The following is a 23,681-nucleotide window of genomic DNA, read 5'->3' on the forward strand; positions in this document are numbered from 1 at the left end:
TCTATTTTTGGCTTGCTTTTTCTTGCAGGTGTATGAATTGATTTTTCTTGCAGGCCTTTGGAAATTATGTTTCTTTGGGTAATAATACCAATAAGTTGCTATATTTACCATTTAATACGATTATTTTGCCATTTGTTTCCCTGTAATTTTTTTTCAATATTGATTTGGCTGATATTGGTTTCTTATCTCTGTTGATTATTTGTTTCACTGAGGATTGATGAAAGATTGATTCACTGTAGACAGTTACCATAGGTATCTCATCTATTAACAATAAGGTGCTTTAATTTTATTTTTATGCATGTTCTCTATTTCATTATTCCTTCAATCGGGGAGTCAGATTATTTTTGTATCATATACCTGTAGATATATGGCAAAGGATGCTGATAGTATTTGAAAGTCTTTTCCTTGTATCTAAATTTTTTTATTGTACTTCGGGAATTGGAATCTTGAGGGCTTTCATTTATTGGTACTGATTGTAGATCAGCACTCCTGGAATTGTTTTCTTGTGTTTCGACTAGGTCTTGGTCTCTCTATTCATTTACAGTTGTGCCCTTTTTTGCTGGTGACACTTACTTTTTACACCTGATTTTATTCGGGTGAGTGAATTCTGGGATGGAGATGAGTTCGGCCACGTTTGTTGATGGCGCCACTCCGGTGAGTACATTTTCGCGTCCGACGACTTCGTTTGATTTATGGCTCTTATATATATATATATATATATATATATATATATATATATATATATATATATATATATATATATATATATATATATATATATATATATATATATATATATATATATATATATATATATATATATATATATATATATATCTTACGATTTGTTTCGTTTAGGTTTTCGTATCTGTTTTGATTATTTGAACTTAATATCTTGTTGATGTTTGTAGAAATTGTACGACTCCCAATGAAAAAATCAGGAGCATCGTACGACAGCCAGAATTTATAGAGGTGAAATGAGTTCTTGTTTCTGTTACTCAATGTACTTCATTTTTATTTAGTCTATTTTTCTCGGTTCCAGAATTACGGATGTTTATTGTGCCCTAAATTTTGATTATGAGTTTTTTTTCAAAATAGGGATGCTGATGTTGGTTTCTTCAGCAACCACCACCAGGTTCGCTCTGATTTATTTTTTCTTCACATCACTTTTTCCTTTGTGTTCAGTTTAATCAGCCCCTGTAAAAGACCTCTATAATTCTTCATTTCCGTAGGTGGTTATTGACTTCTTGTTTCTTCACATTCTTGGAACTTACTGACCTTCCTTAGCTGGCTCTTGGGTCCGGTTAGCTGGTCATAAAAATAATATTCCCCAAAGTTCCAGAATAAAATTTATTAACATGGCTATTTTGATTCATTTTGATTAATGAGTATATATATCTTTTTGTTTGCATATATTTTACTATCTACGATGATAAATTCTTTGGTCTTCTATTATGATGATACTCGATAACATTGCACTATAGTTTGGAGTGAACCCCATAGTAGTAGGCTGAAAATGGTGGTCGTTCTGTATTATCTCTCAAGGTCCTACTTGCTGCCTTGAGCTTCAGGTTGTAGCTTCACGCTGTCAAATGTTTTCGCAAGTTCGCAACGGAAGAACACGGGTATTTGTTGGCAATCCTGATGCTAATAGTTTTTAACTTTTTTATAGGTGTGGTAAGGGCAATAGTAAAAGCAATGGAGATCCGAGTCTTGGATTGCATTCGTGGGTTTGGCTACGTGCCTAACTGCTTGTAGTTCTCTGCCCTGTCTGGATGCTTTTGCGTTTATCTTTCAGTTTATGAGTGCCAATTCATAGACATAAATACTTTCTGCATAGTTATTGGTTATTTATGGTTTATGGAATTCGCTTTATAATTTGTACGTGTTTCTCTTTTCATTATTCATAAGTTGTTGGCTCATTCGATGCCCGCTGCCGTCGCCACCGCTGCTTGGTTCGATGCCCACCGCCCCTGCCGCCAACATCAGTTCCCACCATTTTTTTTCCTCCAATTGCAGACTTCTCCACTTCCGATCACATTCAGAATTCGATTATTCCGAATTATGGGCTCCTAATTTTTGGGTTGCCTTCAATTCCCCCACTTTCTCTTCCCATGTTATTCACTTTATTTTCGTCCTCCTCTTCTTCTCATCCTCTTTTCTGCTACGATTTTATGCTCGCTTGCCCCATGTTTTTTTTAGGTTTATTGTTAATCATTTTCCCCTTCTATTATCCACTTATCTTTCATGATTTTCTTTGCAGAGGTAGCAATGCATGAACTTATTTTTTTCTACAAAATAACATTAAAAATATTTATCAGTTGGTAATCTAGAATTCGGTTGCTTTATTTTTTTTTGGGTTGCCTGAGGAATTACGAGCCCGATTAGAAGATCAAAAGGGGGTTGGCCCCTTTTAATTTGAAACGGCGCCATTTTGCTTTTGCCCATACGATTTGGGTTTTTTTGTTTTCTTCTTCAATTTCTTTTGCAGCAGCTAGATCTTGCTGCGGTCCTGGAATGGGCTCACTTGCCACATGCTTCGGCGATATTATGTACCACCAGCTCATGTTCAGTTGTATAGTAGGTTAATGCGTTTGATCTTCGAGCCATAATGTATTTTTATTTTTAACTTTTTCTTTTCTTCTGCTATACTTTTCTGACAGGTCCCTTTTCTATGGTCTAGAATGTACAAAATTTCATTCCACTAACCATACTAATTACTGAATGCTCAATAACATCGATTCGGGTTCACTCTGTACCGTCATTCTAATTTTCTTGTTTGAAGCCAAAATTCACTTTCAGATGGTTTATTACAAGGGATTTTGAATTATTGGATGAAAAATGAAATAGTTTTATGTTCCTTTGTAAGTGTGGGCGATCATTCATGTTTGCTTGTTGACGAGGGAATATCTGAATATTAGCTAGCTCGTCACGAGTTTTGGGCTTTTAGGGCAACATTAATCAGGTTGGTGAGATGGTTGGCAGATTGGAAAGTAAAGGTCTTGCTCTAAAAGGTACTATTTTCTTCAATTCATGAATTTTATCTTCAATTACATTGCAATGCCAGTTCTTCGATAATTATTTTTTTCTCAAAATTAGGTCTAACTTACTACCCTTTTGTTGTTTACTTGACAATTGTGAATCAAATGTCTGAGAAAGTTGAACAAGAGGCAGCAAATATTCTTATCTCAAGATTTGTTTTTTTATTGGTTTATGCAACTGTAGAGTTTCAATTTTCGGAATAGTGAGAATCACAGTTTTCAATCTTAAATACCGGTTGCAGGCTCTTCTCATATTGTTTATCTTTCGATTTTTTCAATCTGAGAATCACAGTTTTCAATCTTAACAAACACTCATTTATCTTTCGATTTTTCATGTTCTTTGGTTTTACATTTTTTTTTTTTGTATTTTTTTCTTACGACATTAAAGGTTCGCGGTTTGTACGGGTTTTACCATGTCTTACAAGATCGGATGTTACCTTGTTGAATTACATTAGGCCTTTTTTTTATCGAAGTAGCTTTGTGTTTATCCTTTTTACAAATGCCTCTGTGCACGTAAAGGAACATAATAGATGGAAGAATTGTAGCTATGTTGTTGAGCAAGTCCACATCACACCTGAATATGTAATCCAAACTTGTAAATGATGTTATACTCTGCATATTCATCTTAATTTAATATATTCACTCCCATATACATGAGAAATTTCCCTTGTCTTTTGTTGTATATGCATTCTGAATGCAAACATTTGACAGTTGAAATACTTATTTATTTCAGAAGAAAATTTATGTCAGTCTTCCTTAACTTCTGCAAATTGTGTTTAGTGCGCATTGGGTATTGTCCACACATTATTCCTTCTGCCAAACAATCTTTAACTGTCGGACATAAAACGATATATATATATATATATATATATATATATATATATATATATATATATATAGAGAGAGAGAGAGAGAGAGAGAGAGAGAGGCTGCTGAAGTCGCCACGCCACGTGGCGACATACTCTAATTTGTTTATAAATTTTAAAACAACCCTATTTTGTTAACAAATTTTCAAAACAAATTTTCAAAACAACCCAAATTTTCAAAACAACCCTATTTTGTTAATTTGATCTAAATAATTACTTTGTAACATACCTTCTATGACATGATATTCCCTCCGTTCCAAAATAATTGTCGCTCTGGAAAAAATTTCTTGTTCCAAATTATTTGTCCCTTCAGAATTTCAATGATGCACTAATTACTATTTTCTCAATTTTGCCCTCATATTCATTAATTAAGAGAGAATTAGTGGAGATAACATTAATAACATGGATATTTTAGTCATTCTATATACTTTTCTCTAAAATTCACGCACATTAAATAATTTTCTTAATATATGCGCAACAACCCAAAGCGACACATATTTTGGCATGGAGGGAGTATTTGGTTTACAAAAGCATTATATACTTTTCATTTTAGAATTGAATGTATCTTCATTGAAAGAATTGTTATATTTAGGTGTGTGTATTTCAAAATGAGAAAGGAAATTTTGGACAGAATTTTGACAGGTTTGACAAGTAAAATCTAGTTGATGTAAGAATTTGATTTTATCTCCATAAGACAAATTTGTCACATGCAGAGTATTCTCTGTTTACGACAATTATGTCCAAGATACAATGATTGTTTCAGTTATAACAAAGTAGCACAATAATTCTTGAAACACGGCGAATAAAACAATGTTTAGGACTTTTATATATAAGACACAAAAACAAGCACTAAAACTTATTGCAGCCAGGGGCGAGTCCACCCAAGGGCTGGGGTGGACTCAAGCCCCCCCTCATTTTCTTAAGTTTTTCTAGTATATAATATCCCTAATATTATATTTGATTTTTTAGCTCACTAATATATTATTAAGCCCACTCATTTAAAGCCCAAATTTGTTAATTTTACAATTACCTCTTCCCTTTTCTTGGACTTTCTCTCTCGTTCCTTTAAGGGAAAAGGAAAAAAAAACGTTCTCTCGTTCTTCTACAGCCCTTGCTTACCGGAAATCACCACCCTCCGGCAATCAGGCGCCCACCAAGAAAACGATATTTTGGGTTCCAAATATTCTAATTGATTACGGTTTGTCGACTTTTTTCTCATCTTAATTTTCAAATTGTATATCAATTAAAAATCGATTGTGTAATTTTATTAATTGACTTGATATTTATGTTTCTTTCTTATGTATTATATTATGAAAGTGAAGGTAAACAAATGGAAATTTGGAAAATAGAAACTCTTATGATGTGAATAATTGATGATAATGATGAAAATTAAATTTAAGAAATTGGGGTTTATTGAATGTGGATAATATTGACAAATGACGGAAAGAAAGAAATAGAATTGATAAATTGCAGTGCTGGTTAATTGAAATGGTGAGAATGAGAAGAAAAGGGGAAAAAAAAAAAAGAGAAAGGAGTTAGAAGACTTGCAGTGGGAGTTTTGGTTTCCTCTGCTTCTGTTTCCTCAATTCATATCTAATACATGAGACTTTTCCCCCTCAATTCTCATGAAATATAACAATATTATTATTCTATTAATCCACTACTTATTATTATAATATTATACATGAAGTGGCATTATTACAATAATTATTATTATTAGTACATAACTACACTAAAATATGATAGTTTATGAATTTTAAGTTCTTTTTCTTTAATTATTATTATCTTGAGTTTATTATCTTTTTACTGATATATTTTATTTTGTCTTGTTAAATAGCTATGTTGAGATATTTAAAGAGAAAAACACCTCCTCCCCAAGGTGGTGATGAATCTTCTTCCAATAAACCATTTCAAGAGATCAACTTAGAAGATCTTCCTGCAGATTCCGGACAAAGGCATGGTATCTTGCAATATAATGTTAATGATCGAGACCGAGTTCGTAGAGCATATTTTCAAAAAGGTCTATGCCAACCGAATAACCACGTATTTCCTCTCACAATTTATGGCAAGCAAAATGGAAAATTTAATAAACTTTGGTTTGCCGAATATAGTACTTGGTTGGAGTATAGAATATCCAAAGATGCTGCATATTGTTTATGTTGTTATCTTTTTAAGCCAGACATCGGAGGTCAATCGGGTGGTGATCATTTTGTTACTCAAGGATTTAGTAATTGAAAGAGAAATGAAAAGTTATGTGCGAGGTCCTAATAGCGCACATAATGAAGCTTGGGGAAAATGTATAAATTTTATGAATCAAAAGCAACATATTGAGACAGTTGTTCACAAGCAGTCGGATCAAGAAAAAACTAATTATAAAATGCGCTTGAATACTTCAATTGAGGTGGCTCGATATCTCTCAACACAAGGATTGGCATTTCGGGGTCATGATGAAAGTGAAAGTTCGGCTAATCTAGGAAATTTTATTCAACTTAAGAAAACCTTTGGCCAAATTAATCCGGATATCAAAGATGTTACTCTGAACAATGCTCCACAAAATCATAAGATGATATGTTCAGATATTTAAAAGAAGATTGTCAATGCATTTGCAATGGAAATTCTAAAAGAAATTAAAAGTGATATAGGGGATTCGACGTTTTGTCTAATGGTTGATTAAGCACGTGACATATCAATGAAGGAGCAAATGTCCTTGGTGATAAGGTATGTCGACAAATCTGATAGTGTGATCGAGCGATTTTTAGGGGTTGAACATGTTACTGATACTAGTGCTTTGACTCTTAAATGAACTATTGATGATTTTTTTTCTCGATATGGATTGAGTATCTCTAAATTACGAGGTCAAGGTTGTGATGGAGCTAGTAATATGAGAGGTCAATTCAATGGTCTAAAAACACTCATCTTGAATGAGAACTCTTGTGCATAATATATTCATTGCTTTTCTCATCAGCTACAATTAGCTTTTCTAGCAGTTGCTAAGAAGCACGACCATATTTCTTCACTTTTTGATTTTACTACAAGAGTGTTGAACATTGTTGGTTCTTCATGTAAACGTCGCGATTTGCTTAGAGAGAATCAATCTGAAAAATATAATTGAGGCACTCAATTTGGGAGAAATTTCAAGTGGGCGAGGTCTAAATCAAGAAATTAATCTCAAACGAGCAGGTTATATTAAGTTAATGCTTTAATAATATGCTTTTACCATTTTTATTAACGTCTCATCACTTCTCTTTTAATTTTTTTAAATACGTAGGTGATACACGTTGGAGCTCTCATTACAAAACTTTGTTGAGTTTGATCCATATGTTTGATGCAGTAATTGATGTACTTGAAGTTATTGGTCGCGATGCTTCAAGTACAACTCATCGGACTGAGCACAAGATATTGTCGATAGGTTTTTGTCATTTGACTTCGTATTGAGCCTCTTTTTGATGAAAAAGGTATTGGCAATCACAAATGAGCTATCTCAAGCACCTCAAAGGAAAGATCAAGATATTGTAAATGCAATGAGATTAGTTCAAGTGTCAAAAATTCAAATTCAGTCCTTTAGAGAAAGCGGGTGGGGTTCTTTATTTGAAAGTGTAACGTACATTTTGTAAGAAACACAAAATTGATGTTCCTCAAATGGATGCTAAATATGTTGCTCGAGGAGGAAGAAGACGAAATGAAGAAGAAATGTCAAATCTACATCATTATAAGGTTGAAACGTTTTACACTATTTTGGATATGCAACTTGCAGAATTAAATGCTTGATTCTCTGATTCAACAATGGAATTGCTTGTGTGCATTGCTTGCCTTGATCCATCTAACTCATACTCTCACTTTAATAAGGACAAATTACTTCGTCTTGTTGAATTTTATCCACAAGACTTCACCGAACTTGACAAATGCAAGCTCAATGATCAATTGGATACTTACATAGTTGATATGCGCCTAAGTAGTGAATTTCAGGGGTTGGGTGGAATTAGTGATCTTGCTCGCAAAATGGTAGAAACTAGGAGAAACAAGCTGTATCCTTTGGTTTACATGATTTTGACTTTGGCATTAACATTGCCGGTTGCTACTGCTACAGTCGAAAGGGCATTTTCGGCTATGAATATCATAAAGAGTAGATTGCGCAGTCGGATGAATGATGAGTGTTTGAGTGATGCTTTACTTATCTTTATTGAAAGAGACATGTCCGCAAGAATTGGCAATGACCGAGTTATGAATAGTTTTCAAAAATGAAAACTCAAAAGGGCCAATTGTAATTTGTAAAGAGATTGTACCATTATATTTTGAAATGCAACTTTTAATAGTTTTATTTATGCCATCTAGTTAAATTCTATATTTAGTTGCTTCTTTTGTGTTATTAAATGCAAGACAAATCCTTAAAAAAAATCGGGAGCGCTGTCCCTGAACCCCCAATATTTTTACGCTTAAGCCCACCCTCGTTCCAATTTCTGGCATCGCCACTGATTGCATCAGTATGAAATGAGGACTAAAAATGCTTGGATCCAGAAAAATAAACTCGAATTAAATTCCTTTAAACTAATGGATTTTCCTAATGGGGGTTTTGCAATTTATTTATAGATTCTCTCACCTATAAGGAAAAACAAAATTCATGAAAAAAATATTCACATCTTTCCCATCAACTAAAAACTTCTTCCACTAAAATAGATACCTAAACGCCTCCATATTTGTCGGTAGTTGCTTTTCACTTATTATTTCCTACAAGGCTACAACTAATTATTTTAAGTGAATTTAATTTCTCCTTCACCAAAATTAATTTGAAAAACTAAATTTAGTCCTCTTAAATATTCTATTAAAGATAAAGATAACCAAATACACAAAATTTCCAGCAAGAATTCACAGATGAAAGTGAGTGATATTGACTATTTATTCCAAGGCTCCCCTAATATTTTAAATTTATGTAAAAGTGGACCAGTCCTGTTGCACTAAATTTTGAATGTGTTGGAATATTTTCTTGAGAGAATGTACTTTCATTAATTCCTAGGATAGATAGAATATATATATATATATATATATATATATATATATATATATATTTGTGAAGAAAATTAGGTTTGGTTACTGTAAATGCTATGTTATGTCGGTTTAATTGGATTGACGATATGTGTCGATGTCACTTATTATTCATTTTGTAATAATATAATAATTAAATAATATTCTCACATGTTCCACAATATCTGCTTCTTTTTAGAAATATTATTGTGTCAGACTATATGTCACTTTAAATTTTCTATACTGTATTAAATACATTTTTCCTGTTTTAACTTTATTAATGCAACTCTAAGTATTAATTCTCTCTTAAAAATCATTAGATGATAAAAGTTGTTTTAGTCATTTTTATATGATTTTTCTAAACTCGAGCTACATTTATTGAGTTTCTTTAGTCTTTGTGAAAAGTGAAAAAAAACACTTATTTAGGAACATATGGAGTACTCCCTCCGTTCCAAATTAACTCCAGCTTTAGAGAATTTTTCTTGTTTCAAATTATCTATCACTTTAGAATTTTAATGATTCATTAATTAATATTTTCTCAATTTTGCCCGTATTACTATTCATTAATTGAAAGAGATTTAATGGAAACGACATTAATAACATGGATATTTTAGTTATTCTATATAATTTTCTCTAAAATCGACGCACATTTATTAATTTTCATAATATGTACATAACAACCCAAAGCGGCGTATATTTTGACATGGAGGGAGTAACATTGATCTTATATGAATCTCTCCCTCTCTCTCAATTAACTATTGATGTATTGTTGGACTTTTAGTTGCACACAGATTGAGAATTTCATTTAATAGTCTCTAGTTGATTAGGAAAACCCGAAAGTGCCTTTTATCTAGGCTAATGCGATGCTACACCCGGTGATAATCACCGGGTGTCTAATATCATGACACGTGGCAATTCTTTAATTTAATATATTTTGCAATTCTTTTTTTCACTTTTCTTTTAATTATTTATTGTTTATTAAAACCCTAGTTAGTCTCTCTCTTCCACCAAAGTTAGTTTCTCTCTCTTCCACTGGCTCTTTTGAAGAATATCTCTGCAACTTCCTCCAAGAAAGAAAATGGAAAAATATATATATCCAACTGATTCAATATCTTAACATAAAACATAAATAATCAATATCTTAACATAAAACACAAAAAAGACTAAAGAGAAATTCCTATTGGGTTTTCAAAATATCCCTTGTTTATCTAATTATTTATTTCTACATTCTTGCAATATTTTGGGTTGTGCCCTTTAGCTGAAAATTTTACTCCAAAAAATCAGTATAAATAACAAATTATCCCAAAATTCATGAGGTTACAATTTTAATAAAATTGAAATAAAATTAAAATTACCATTACAGAATGGTAATTGAATAGGGATCGAGAATCACAGAGAAATTGTACATGGGTGAGAATTTTGTATATGCAGTATAGAGTATAGAGGAAGGTGTCAACTTTCGTTGAAGAAAGAATGAAGCAGAGGAAAGAAATAAAAGTTGGATCAGTTATTTTATTGACAGGGACGATGGTAAAAGAGATGAAGTCACAGTTGTTTAAAAATAATAATAATTAAAAAGAAAGTGAAAAAAAAAATTGCAAAATATATTAAATTAAAGAATTGCCACGTGTCATAATATTAGACACCCGGTGATTATCACCGGGTGTAGCATCGCATTAGCCTTTTATCTATTTCTTCCTCCACATAATTAACCATTAATCTGTCATGAATTCATTAATCGTGTAGAACCTAAAATCCATTCCCCTCTTTCTCTCTCTTCTCTTACGGCTATATTACTGTATCTATACTTTTTTCTCTAAAAAGAAAGATTATAATGTATTTATATTTTGGTCTAATTTATGCTACACCAGGTAGATCTTTACCAATTATATACACACAAACATTCACACGCCCACATTGGTATGTATAGATCAACGATAAAAAAAACCACTCAATGTAGTCTTCACCGATGTATCATAGAAATAACCGTAGTAAAAATACCAAAACATGAAACATGTTTTATTACAGACTCTTGTTTTTTTTCCTCAATTATTGGTATTGGTAGCTAACCTATTAAGTGGGTACTCATGATTTCCGAATTCTTCATTCGAATGGTTTCCGTTACTTGCCTCAATAAGTGGGCACTTCAAAATTCAAATATGTACGCCTAGGACTGGGCATGGGTCAGATTGGATGATTACCGGCCAATTATTTACCCGATCAGATTACTCGATTTAGCAGAATATTGAAACTCATTACTGACCCGACCATTATGGGTTGAAGAATGTTTGGCAACTGACTTTGTTGGATAAACAATGGGTTGGTTGGAGGTATTGTCAGCCATTTGTATATTCATTTTTTTTAATAATAGTAAGATAAACTTAAAAAAAATTGTAAGGTGTTTAAAATTTTGGAAAAACTTATATTGCAAAAATTCTAAGTTTATTAAGAGTCTTTTTTTTTATTAAACTTCTACAATACGTAAATAAATAATGAAGATTGTGAAATAAGAATTATAAAATAGAAATAGTACGTATAAATTTGTGTTTTGACTTCTTAAATATATTATTTCAACGTTAAGAAAATAAGAATTATAATCAATTTTTTTTTAATAAATTTTAATATTAAAAAAGTCAGTTGACCGATACAATCGACAAACCGACTTTTGAGTAAACTGAAAACCACTAACCGACCCATTTATATATAAGTCAGTTAATTAGTGGTCCGACAATAAAATTTTTGCTAGAAAAAATTACCGAGCGATAAAAAAGTGGGTCTAAAGTTGGTTGGTTGGCCGATTAAACTGGCCCATATCCAGCCCTTCGTACACCCACCCCCTATTGCCAACTAAGCTCAACCAATGTTCAACAAATCATATAATATTTTCAATAACTTAAAAGATACCTCCTCCGTGCATAAATAACTAATAATTTTCTAATGGATCCACCTCAAAAGTATGGATGTGCACGGGTCGGTGCAGCTCGATTTTTGCATTAAACCAAACACGTATCGATAATATCGGTTTTTCATATTTTAAGAACCGAACATGTCGTCTTTTTTCGGTTCGATGTTAATCGATTTTTCGATTTTCGGTGAACGGTTTCGCTAATTAATTCGATTTATTTTCGGTTTTCGATTTAATCTATCGATTCGAATCAGTTCGGCAGAAAACCGATATTTGATTAACTGTGAATTTAGACTTTCATTACATTTGTTTGAGAAAATTAACAAATAACAACCCAAAATTAACTAATAAAAAAACATATCACATGGAGGCGCTCGAAGGATGGCGCGCTAGGGGGAAGACAGTAAATATTTATACCATATATCAATACGACGTCGGTTTGTATAAATCGGTTTGGTTCGAATAATCGATTCGGTAATTTTTTTTATTCTCCATACATAAATCGATATTTTGGGTTTTTTGAAAAAATACCGTATATACGGTTTTAAGTCGGGACGGTGTATATCTACTCGTTTTTTCTGTTTTCGGTTTTTCGTTTTCTCAGTTTTTCTGCTCACTCCTACTGAAAAGTGAAAAGTGTAAACCCCCTATTTTCACTTTATTTTTTAATATTTAATTTTGGGTTCAATTTACTACCGAAGCAAGGTCGTTCCTGAGAATTTTTTTTTTTTTAATATTTTATTTTGGCCATACGCGAGAGTTGTAAGAATTTGTAAATATATGGCCCTATTTGTATTTTATAAATAATAAACACATGAATTCGTTCTAATAAGCACGACTGGCAATAATTTTTTAATTAGGAGTTAAGATTTTTGAGAAAATATTACTTAAATATTGACGAAGTTAAGGTAAATCAAAAGTTTACGGGGTTCGAGGCAGAGCCGCGAATTATTTTTAAATAGTCATGAAAATATTATTGAACAACTAAATATATGTAACATTTGTTTAAATATAGTAAAATAAAATATATTATATTTCAACTTGTCGAGACTCTTTAAAGTTGGAGATAGGCAATGTAGATTATTAAAAAAATGCAAAGATTGCTGGAAAACAAGTTTAAAATCTTGAAATGGAGAAAAGTTTGATTGAAGAATTCAATATCTAACTGATTGTAATTGATCTAAGACATGATCATTCACATCAAATGCAAGAATAAGTGCAAAACTTTTCAACTAATATTTAAACTATGTAAAATAACATAATTATGATTGTTAAAAAAATTTGAACTATTTATATATTTTAAACATTATTTAATGCTATGACTGGTATACATATACAAAATATTATTCGAGGATCTCTTATTTTTTTCTAAAATTTGGGACCGAGGCGATTGCTTATCTCGCCTATAGTCAGAACCGGCTCTGCACTGAAGAAGAAGCTTCAAGTAAACTCGTGATCTTCTAAATTGTCAAAATATGTCTAAAATAGAGGATCTCGAATCTAATAATCTACCAACAAAACCATCACTCTTTATCATCATTAACCATTATCGCCCTTGGCTAGGTGGAGTATTAATAACAACACATGCTCTAAATGAATTGCGATAAAGTTTATAGTCAAGTGGCTTTCATTTTTTAGTCAAGGAGATATTTTTAGAAATTAAGAAGATTAGAATTTCTAAAGTATGGGGCACGATACATTATTGAGATTCAGATTTGCAAGTTGGTTGTAAGATATCTCCATCCCTATTAAATGATAAAATATTCCTATCCAAGTATTTGAGTGAGGATCTTTAATGAATCTCATAGGTTGCTTTCACTTCATTATTACTTGATTTCTTGGATAGTGATCATGTCAAATATATACTACCTTTATTCTGTTTTAATAGTCGTTTTTTAGCTTTGCACAAAGTTTAAAAATTTTATTAAATGTGTTTTGATTTGAAAATGTATGCTTTTAGATTAAAATGACATTGTCTTATAATTAATAAGAGAGATAAATTAGTTATAAAAAAAAAGGTGTTGGAAAGAGTTAATAAAAGTATAAACTGGAAATTATTTTAGAAAATTCTTGACATTTTCGGTAGATTTATTTTAGTATCCTGGAAGTGTTTTCGGTAGAAGCTCTCTACCACTTGAGCTGCAATTCAATTTCTTTTAAAATTACACAAGCAACCAAAGAGATTTGAATGAGCTGCAATTCAATTTCTCTAGAATTTATTTTAATAACGACGGTTCCCGCAGCCACATGAGAAATGCAAACCACAACATGTTAGCCATGTGTAACGAATTCAACCTATTCATGGAAAGAATAAGTTTGTATAATTTCTAGAGAAAATAAGACGTCATCTTTCCTTGTTAGGTCAAATAAGGTTTTAATGAGATCCTGTTTATATTTTTTTTTCATAATGAAATAAAAAAAATTGCCTCAACAAAAAAATGGTATAAATAGGTACATTTTATGTAATAATTTTAAATATAATATGTATATTATATAGTGAATCTCATTTTATTTTCAAAGAAAATGTACTAATAAGAAAATAAATATCATATCAAAAAATAATAATAATAATAATAAAATTACTCATATATTGTTGGAAATTTTATTTATTAAAATAAAATTATTTTTTTTTTTTTTGAGTAAAAATAAAATTATTTTTTTAATGAAAATTAAAAAAGGTTTTTAGGCACCTATTTGATCTAATAGGTGTGACAATATGAAGAGGTGTGGCCACACCTTTTCATTTGTTTAATTTCCTAAGGGTTGTGTTCATTACTCACAACCATTGAAAATCTATAAATAAAAAGCTCCACATGTTTGATTAGAACAACATAAAAATCAATTCAATTCCATAATTTTGTTCTATGGAATTCTTCTTTCTTTAGCCCGGAAATATTCTTCGTAGAATATTTTCTTCCGTATTCGATTCGAGAGTTTGAGACACAAAGTAACGTTCGTTGTACTCGAGATTTTGAGTGCTCATATTCCGAGTTTAGCCGTTGTATCTTGGGAGACCATTGCCAAATAACCGTAAGCACCGTAGCGGGGCAATATTGTCTTAAGGAAAGAGTTTTTTCGCCTCGGCTAATCTTTTCGTATATTCACTAATTAATTTGTTCGACCATTTTACTAAATTCACTACCCCTTTTATGTACCGGAACAACATATATTACCATTAAATTAGCTGTGCATATACAGTTGATCATTTCTTAACACACATATAGATTCTCTAGGCTGTAACCGCTTGCACACGTAACATAATTATATAATATTTGTAAAATAAAAAAATTAAAAAAAAAAATGCAATGTTGCGGATGCCGTGTTACATTTTTAGCTGAAATTTCTATTTCAATTGCGGGTAAAAGTACCCACCCGAAAGTCAAAAAGGGAATAGGTTTAAGAGTCAAAAAAAAAAAAAAAGTTTTAAAACCTATTCTGCACACATATCTAAAATAATTGAACAAAGCATAATTGTATTGAAAGAATCAACATTAATGGAGGAAATTTGTATTTACATTTTTATATTCAATTCATACAGCCATTATTATTTATTACATACACAAATCTATAAGAATATGACAGACTCATCCTCCGGGATTGAAAGTTGAGATCCCCTTTTTGTGGGATTTATTTACACTAATTGGGATTAATTAATTTACACTGAATTACGAATAATAATAATTAATGGGTAAATTACAACCACACCTCTGAGGCATCAAATTATGAAAAAACCATTTATATTTGAATAATTATAATTATCCCTCAACTATGAATTTTTTTACACGTCCACCCTTATGGTATCAAATTCAACATAATCTTCTAGATTTCGTGAAATGTTCTCTAGTTTGTACTCGTTTTGTGCTAAAATCCAGTTTCTGATTCACCACAATCTAATACATACAAGCCAAAAAACACATATTATGATCATCTTGCTTCAAAATTTGGAGCTCAAATGGGCTAAAACGGGTACAAAATTGAGAATATTCCATATAACCTAGAAGATTCCGCTAAATTTGACACAGTAACAGTGGACGTGTAAGAAGATTTATAGTTGATGGGTGGTTATAATTACCCAAATAAGAATGATTTTTTTTGTAATTTGTCCATATCTCAAGCGAATTGTTTTAATTTACCCAATAATTAATTGATGCAATATATTTTCCAATAACGTAATTTCATTTAGCTCAAACTATATTTGTGAATGAATAAGCTGGATCATAAAGATTGACTAACATAAGGTTGGGTCAGCTACAGAGTCCAACACTCATATATTGTTGTTGATTTTTCGCGTACACAAGTGCATGTATCGTTAACAAGCAATTAAATGGATTTGTGCGAGTTGGAATATTGTACTCATATGGGGCAAATTATTTTTCTACTTCTAAGTACTTAAATTGTGACAATTTATTTTTATACAGACAATAAAATTGGGTTATGATTTACTATTCAAACGACAGCTCACTATTTCTCGATCTAGTGCGGAGGCTGAATATCGAGCTGTCGCAAACGCCGTCGCCGAAACGACTTGGTGACGCAACCTACTTTTCTGAGTTGCTCTGTCCACTTTCGAAAGCCACCATTGTCTACCGTGACAACGTCAGTGTTGTTTACCTATCCAGCAATCATATTCAACACTCTCGTATGAAACATGTGGAGATTGATATCCACTTTGTCCGAGACAAAATTGCTTTGGGAAACGTTCGAGTTCTTCACGTCCCATCCGCCTACCAGTTTGCCGATATCTTCACGAAAGGACTCCCTACTCAACTGTTTCCACAGTTTGTCTCCAGTCTCCACGTTCTCTCATTTCCCGTTTCGACTGCGGGGATGTATTAGCTTATATTTATTATTATTATTATTATTATTATCATTATTTATTATAGTATATATCTCTTAGTTACCTTGTGTAATAGGTTAGGATTTACTACATGTAACTATATATATGATTAATATACGTGAGAGATATAATACTCTCTTTCTCCAACTCTATTTCTCCTATACACAATTCTAAATAATAATTCGTCAATCACTTTAATAAAACAAAATCACGAAATTTATCAGATTCATGAATAAGTTATGCTCAAGGTGAAGAAATAAATAACTCATAAAACTTGCATAATAGATAAATTTTCTCACATAGAATTCTAATGAAATCCTAGATTACAAGTTTAGCTACTCATGTTGTTCAAAGATAAACAATTTAAAATAGTAAAATTCACGAGTTCAAAAAAGAAAGATAAAAGAGAAACTATGATGAAGATTCATCAAGTCTTCGTCGTCGTTTCTCGTCTTCTTTCTCCAAGTTCTCTCTGATTTTTCACCCCCAAAAGTACCCTTAACTTGCCTTGAAAACCTTCTTTTTATGCCTAAACTTTTTCCCAAGTTTTCAAGTTTTTAGCAAAATTTCCGCACAAACAACTTCTCTGACCGCGGTATGAGAAATTGAACTTAAATTGAGACCACAGTCTGAGGGTCCAAACTTTTTTGTAACTTAACTTCTCGAACCGCAGTCTAAGAAATTGTGCTATAAAACGAGACAGCGGTCCGAGGCAACAGAACGTCAAGATTCTTTTCTTCTCTTCCGGACTGGGGTCTGAGATTCCTTCACGATCTTGAGACAGGGTCTCATAAGGCAGCACGGACATTTTTTGTCCGATTCTCTCGGATTTTAGCGTCGTTTCATCTCCTCAGTCTTCTATAATCCGGATTCTTCTATTTTTCCTACATAGTCAATTTGAACAACATATGAACGCACTTGTCGTATCAAATCACACAAAAGTTCAAACCGAAAGTAGATGTAATTAAGTGCGATTTTCACACTCAGTATATATATATATATATATATATATATATATATATGGCAAAACTATAACCGTCTAATTGAGTCAAATATACATTAAGAAACACGGCTTAAACACCATATTTGTCAACGCGCGCAAATAAAGTCGAATAGTAAATGATTTTGTCAGGTCAAATATGGATCCTACTACACACCAAAACAAATTAAATAATAATATATAAATAAAACTAGGCCCCCTACTCATAGTTAGTGGGAGCTGTAATAAATACAAAAATATCAGATATATGCAATAATACAACAAGATCATGCTGCTCTGTTTCTCCAACAATCCCAACAGAACATATACATACACATATACATATATATACATATAGGGGCTTGATCCTGAAATAGTAGTGAAATAAATAAATGGAGGGTCGAGTACGAAACGACGACGTAGTTGATGGAAGAATCCATTCTGTTGAAGTTCCAATTCAGAATCAGAATCACTTTTCTGTTGAAATTCCAGACACTGCTCATCAGATTAGCCATGGTTTGTTATTTTCTTCTTTGTTTCGTGTGCATCAAGTTTTCTTATTTTTATTTATTTAATTTAATATAGCTCATGTATATATGTTAATGAAAATGTAGATTCATGGTTTCAAGCTGGATTTGTACTGACAAGTGGGATAAACAGTGCGTATGTATTGGGATACTCTGCTGCTGTTATGGTTCCTTTGGGTTGGATTGGCGGTGTAGTTGGCCTTATTTTAGCTTCAATTGTTTCCTTTTATGCTAACTCTCTTATCGCCAAACTTCACGAATTCGGCGGCAAACGCCATATTCGATACCGAGACCTCGCCGGATTTATTTACGGTATGTGATTCAGATCCCCAATAAATGAATCGTAATAATAATTCCGATATAAATATTTCTATATTTTTTTCTTATTAAATCTTTGTTTTATATTAAAGGGTCCGTTTGGCTAAGCTTATTTTAAACAGCTGATAAACTCTTACATCTGATAAGATGTTTTAAGAGTTGATCATGATAAGCTGTTACATCTTGATTAGAATTAATTTTGAAAATGTTTGGATAATGAGTTTATTTGCTATTTTTATTCATTATAAAAACTTAAAAAAAATGTGGATTAGAGGTACTTATTAAAAAAATATCTTATTTGGCCTCCAATAACTTATCTATAAAAAGAAATAAGATCTTTTTTTTTTAAATTACAACTTATAAGCTCTTTTTAACATCTTATAAGCACTTTTGGTGACACAGGTAAGAAAGCTTATTCTCTTACATGGGGACTCCAATATGTGAACTTGTTTATGATCAATGTCGGGTTTGTCATTTTAGCCGGTTCTGCTTTTAAGGTAATTCATTCACTTGATTCATTTTTATTTTAGCTGTGATTGATTTCATCGACATTTAATTTATTTATACATACGTGCAGGCGGTGTATGTTCTTTTCAGACAAGACAATGCGATGAAGCTTCCACACTTTATTGTCATAGCCGGGTTTGCATGTGGTCTCTTCGCAATTGCGGTACCCCATTTGTCTGCACTTCGTGTTTGGCTCGGATTTTCGACTGTTTTTAGTCTTATTTACATTGTCGTGGCATTTTCTCTAGCCCTTAAAGATGGTATGTATGTCGATTCGTCGTTTAATTTCTTTTCTGATAAACATTAATTGTACGTATTCCTAAGTATTAGTTATTAATAATGCATTTTAATTCACATAGGAATTGAGGCTCCTCCGAGAGATTACAGCATTCCAGGATCAAAAATAAGCAGGATTTTTACAACTATTGGTGCTGCAGCAAGTCTCGTTTTCGCCTTCAATACCGGGATGCTCCCAGAAATTCAGGTATTTACAAATATATTAATCATTAATTGTGACAAATTAATTAAGTATGGTAATAAACGAAACTCGTTCTTGATCTTGATAATGGCAGGCGACAGTGAGACCACCGGTTGTAGAGAACATGATGAAAGGTTTGTATTTTCAGTTCACAGTTGGAGGTTTGCCTTTGTTTGCGGTTACTTTCATCGGGTATTGGGCGTACGGGTCCGACACGTCAGCATACTTGCTCAACAACGTCAGTGGTCCTGTCTGGCTGAAGACAACCGCTAATATTGCAGCCATCTTGCAGACAATCATTTCTTTGCACGTAAGCAATTATATTAATCGATCGTTTTTTCACTCTAATTAATTAATATTAATCAACTAATACATAATTCAATTTATTCCTCTCTGCCAGATATTTGCGAGCCCTACGTACGAATATTTAGATACAAAATATGGAGTTAAAGGAAGTGCTCTAGCTCCACGTAATTTGTCTTTCAGGATATTAGTGAGAGGCGGTTACATAGCGGTAACAACGCTTGTGGCGGCAATGCTGCCGTTTTTGGGGGATTTTATGAGCTTAACGGGGGCTATAAGTACCTTCCCGTTAACGTTCATTCTGGCGAATCATATGTATCTTGTGGCGAAGAGAAACAAGCTTACTTCACTGCAAAAGAAGTGGCATTGGCTTAATGTATTGTTCTTTAGCTGTCTATCACTTGCAGCTGCAGTTGCTGCTGTGAGACTCATTGTTATGCATTCTAGTACTTACAATGTTTTCGCCGATGTTTAATTTATTTATTTTTTTCGGTCAGGTGTTTGTGAATTTTGAATTGTATTATTATGAAAGTTAATGTTTGGTTCCCATTTTCAATAAATAAATATAAAGTATTTGAAAGTTGTAGCTACCTGAAATTTGAAAGTCGGAAGGTCCCGTTTGAGCATAATCTGGAGTCGGAGCAGTTAATAGACTATGAATCCCTTAAACAAATCGAAATTGTTTCTGTTGGCACTCTGGATTATACATTTAAAATTGAACACATGACGAACAGAGATTACATTCTTCCTCAAAATCGAGAGAAATCTCGATTTGACCCGAATGCCAGATCACAAATTATAGAAACATGATAGACGGAATACTACATTTTAGTCATGAGGGCAAAATGGAATTGGTTCTAGGTATCTGAAGAAAATAAGGCAAGAGAGTAGCTATTCTTCAATACATGTGTGTGTGTGTGTGTGTGTGTGTGTGTGTGTGAGAGAGAGAGAGAGAGAGAGAGAGAGAGAGAGAGAGAGAGAGAGAGAGAGAGAGAGAGAGAGAGAGAGAGAGAGAGAGAGAGAGAGAGAGAGAGAGAGAGAGAGAGAGAGAGAGAGAGAGAGAGAGAGAGAGAGAGAGAGAGAGAGAGAGAGAGAGAGAGAGAGAGAGAGAGAGAGAGAGAGAGAGAGAGAGAGAGAGAGAGAGAGAGAGAGAGAGAGAGAGAGAGGAGCGCAGATTTATCACAAACGTTACATTGAACAGATGATAAAATATTCATTTGAGAAATACCACGAGCATATCTTAAACAAATCGAGGGAAAACACGAAGTTTAAGCAAGTAAAACTCAGTTAAGAACGGAATCCATTCAGTCTTGCATCAATCAAAACACGAATATCCAATATAAAACCCTTACAAGTTACAACACAACAGAATTAGCATAATGCACACGAATATCCAACAAATAAAACCTACTACTCACCGTTTCAAACAAAAGGCGGTATTAGCATTAGCATTAACCAGACACCATTTTGACAACAATGCAGAGCAAATTGAGAAGTATAAGAGGAACTCTCAAGTACTGGGTAGCGTATATAAGGCCGAGAATCTGTCCTTTGAGCGAGTTTCTCTTAACACCCCCGGAATATTCTTGGAAACTCCATCCTCTCGGTGCAAGGAATCTGTCTTCGTTTAGAATAGCCAGTGCATTTGCAATTAGCAGGCATCCCTCTAACAGTGTCCACAGCCCCATTACCTGCATTATATTAATTTAATTAATATACCACTTTTATTACGGATTCTCTTCTAACACGAAATAGACTTTCATGCTACTACCAGGGGCGAGTCCCCCTCAATTGATAATTTTCTCCGTATATTATACCTATATATCTATTTAGCCCGCCCATTTTTTATTAATTAGCCCACCCAAATTCCAATTAATGCAAAAAAAAAAAGCTCGAAATTTTGTTTTTTTTCTCTTTTGTTCTTTTCCTATTTTCTGATTTTCTCACAAAATTCGGGGGCGCTGCCCATCCTGTAACAAATTCCTGGACTCACAACTGGCTACTACTATACCAAGTTTTTGACTGATTATGTAAAATAGCTAGACACATCTACGGAGAATCTAGAGATACCGTTCCCGTTTATCTGACAACTTGACATACAGTTAGGATGTACACGAGTATCTATAATGCGGAAAAAAGGCAGTTACTTAAGAATTTGTATGCAGTACTTTAATCCAAAAACCAAACAGTTCCACTAAGATTGACAAAAGAGTTGATTTCGGTCAATCAAGATTTGGATTTTCGGTTTTAGGATCCGAATTTTACGAAACGAAGGTGAAACCACGAACTAAACGAGAAACGGAGTAGAATTTATTTTCATCGTAATTTATACAAGTGTACATCAAACGTGTATCTGCATTCTAATCTATCCATACGTAGAAACCATTAGCCCTAAGTATCCAAGAACTAAACAGCAAATCCCAAAAATAATGCAGAAAATGATTTTTTTTTTAAAACACTAAATCTGAGAGTTCCTGTGGGTAAAATCGAAATAAAAGAACACTAAAAAAATATTGAAAACAAGATGGATTCAATCATTCAAGCTGGGTTTCATCAAACAGAGATAGATAACATAAAATTAAAATAATTCACAAATTATGTGTTTAAAAATGTTACCGAGAATAACAGAACAGAGTAGATGTGTTCGCCGGAGAAGAAGGATTTGGGGGTGTTGAAAAGATTACGAAATATTGGTTGATCGCTGCAGAATCTTCGATTTGGGGGTTTTGCCACAAGTAATTCAAAAGCATTTATAAATCCTTATTGAGAATAAAAGCATATAATAAATCAAACCAAAAAAAACAAAACAAATGGGTAAATTACAACCAACCCCCTGATGTAATGTTTAATTACAGAACAACCCCTATTTTTGTGTATTTACGTCCATCCTCCCATACTTTATAATCGTCTTACACGCCCCTCTGAGGTGTCAAACTAAACGAAATCTTTTAGATTATATACAATATTCTTTAGCCTATCACCATTTTACTCTGGCCCGGTGAAAAAACCCTAGGGGGTAAGTAGTAGTGAGGTATCTAATTTTAGAGGAGTTCAATTATAATTCAACACTAAATCGTGGCAAATTACACATCTTTCATATTAGTTGATAATGAAGTTACTTGCATAAATGGTGTATTGTTTATGTGGTTTATAGGAATGGTGTAAATCGCATGTACAAATTGGCACTTTTTGTTCGGTTTCTGACGCCCCGCATATTTTGCACAAACAATGTAGCTGGAAATTGTTTTTTCTTCATTTTCAACGGCTGAAATTTGGATTTGAATGTGAACAGTCAAGATTTAATCACAAAAGCAGGAAATGTCATTGGAATTCCTACTTAAGAAATTGCCACTCTATATGTCATTGGAATTCCTACTTAAGAAATTGCCACTCTATAGTGTGATTTATTCCATATGTCGGATTTTGGGCAAAAATTGCTACTCCCACTGAATATTTCTTCAGAAACTTTGACTGACAGCTGATCACTGCAATAATATAAGAAGAGAGCCGTTTCATTTTGGATTGCAGCACTTCAACATTCTAGGGTTTGTTTCTCTCCACTCGAAGTTGTTTTTATCCGATGTTCATAGTTAATTTTTTTTTTTCAATAATAAGGTATATTTTATTACACTCATGTACTAGTCATATATTAGTATACTAATTTTAGTTTGTTAATTTCTATACTTTCATCCGTGGGAACAAAAATTCAAAAATTGCAAATATTTTTAATTTGTTATTTTTAATTATTAGATTTCTTGTATTTTTTCTTCAAAAGTAAAAATATTTATTTTTAAAAGTCAATGGTTATATGAGTTGAATTTATCTAATAGCATAATACCAACTTTATGGGAGGTATCCGTAATTTTCCAAAACTAAATGGGGTCTAACTATTATTATACCA

General features: G+C 32.6%; 3 protein-coding genes across 4 annotated transcripts; 2 read left to right on the forward strand and 1 right to left on the reverse strand.

Annotated features, from left to right (window-relative positions):
* The first annotated feature begins 7,690 nt into the window (after nucleotides 1-7,690).
* LOC148770090 (uncharacterized) lies at nucleotides 7,691-8,149 on the forward strand. Its single transcript, XM_088818971.1, has one exon. It carries the CDS (start codon nucleotides 7,691-7,693, stop codon nucleotides 8,147-8,149), a length of 459 nt encoding a protein of 152 aa, XP_088675097.1.
* Nucleotides 8,150-17,831: 9,682 nt separating this feature from the next.
* On the forward strand, nucleotides 17,832-20,364 carry PROT2 (proline transporter 2). Its single transcript, XM_012990230.2, has 7 exons — nucleotides 17,832-18,163; nucleotides 18,262-18,486; nucleotides 18,895-18,989; nucleotides 19,070-19,259; nucleotides 19,359-19,483; nucleotides 19,572-19,787; nucleotides 19,878-20,364. Exons 1-7 carry the CDS (start codon nucleotides 18,040-18,042, stop codon nucleotides 20,253-20,255), a joined length of 1,353 nt encoding a protein of 450 aa, XP_012845684.2. The 5' UTR covers nucleotides 17,832-18,039; the 3' UTR covers nucleotides 20,256-20,364.
* A 683-nt stretch (nucleotides 20,365-21,047) lies between these two features.
* Nucleotides 21,048-22,549, reverse strand: LOC105965664 (uncharacterized). Of its 2 annotated transcripts, XM_088819820.1 has the most exons (3): nucleotides 22,397-22,549; nucleotides 21,205-21,471; nucleotides 21,048-21,172 (listed from the first exon to the last, which is right to left on the reverse strand). In XM_088819820.1, the coding sequence occupies exon 2, from the start codon at nucleotides 21,466-21,468 to the stop codon at nucleotides 21,232-21,234; it is 237 nt and encodes a 78-aa protein (XP_088675946.1). In that variant the 5' UTR covers nucleotides 21,469-21,471; nucleotides 22,397-22,549; the 3' UTR covers nucleotides 21,048-21,172; nucleotides 21,205-21,231. The 2 variants fall into 2 exon arrangements, with proteins under 2 accessions (XP_088675946.1, XP_088675945.1); XM_088819819.1 differs by having other exon boundaries at nucleotides 21,048-21,471.
* Between the last annotated feature and the right edge of the window lie 1,132 nt (nucleotides 22,550-23,681).

The sequence above is a fragment of the Erythranthe guttata genome, chromosome 6, assembly GCF_056151865.1.
Source record: "Erythranthe guttata isolate IM_541 chromosome 6, IM_541, whole genome shotgun sequence".
NCBI lineage: Eukaryota > Viridiplantae > Streptophyta > Magnoliopsida > Lamiales > Phrymaceae > Erythranthe > Erythranthe guttata.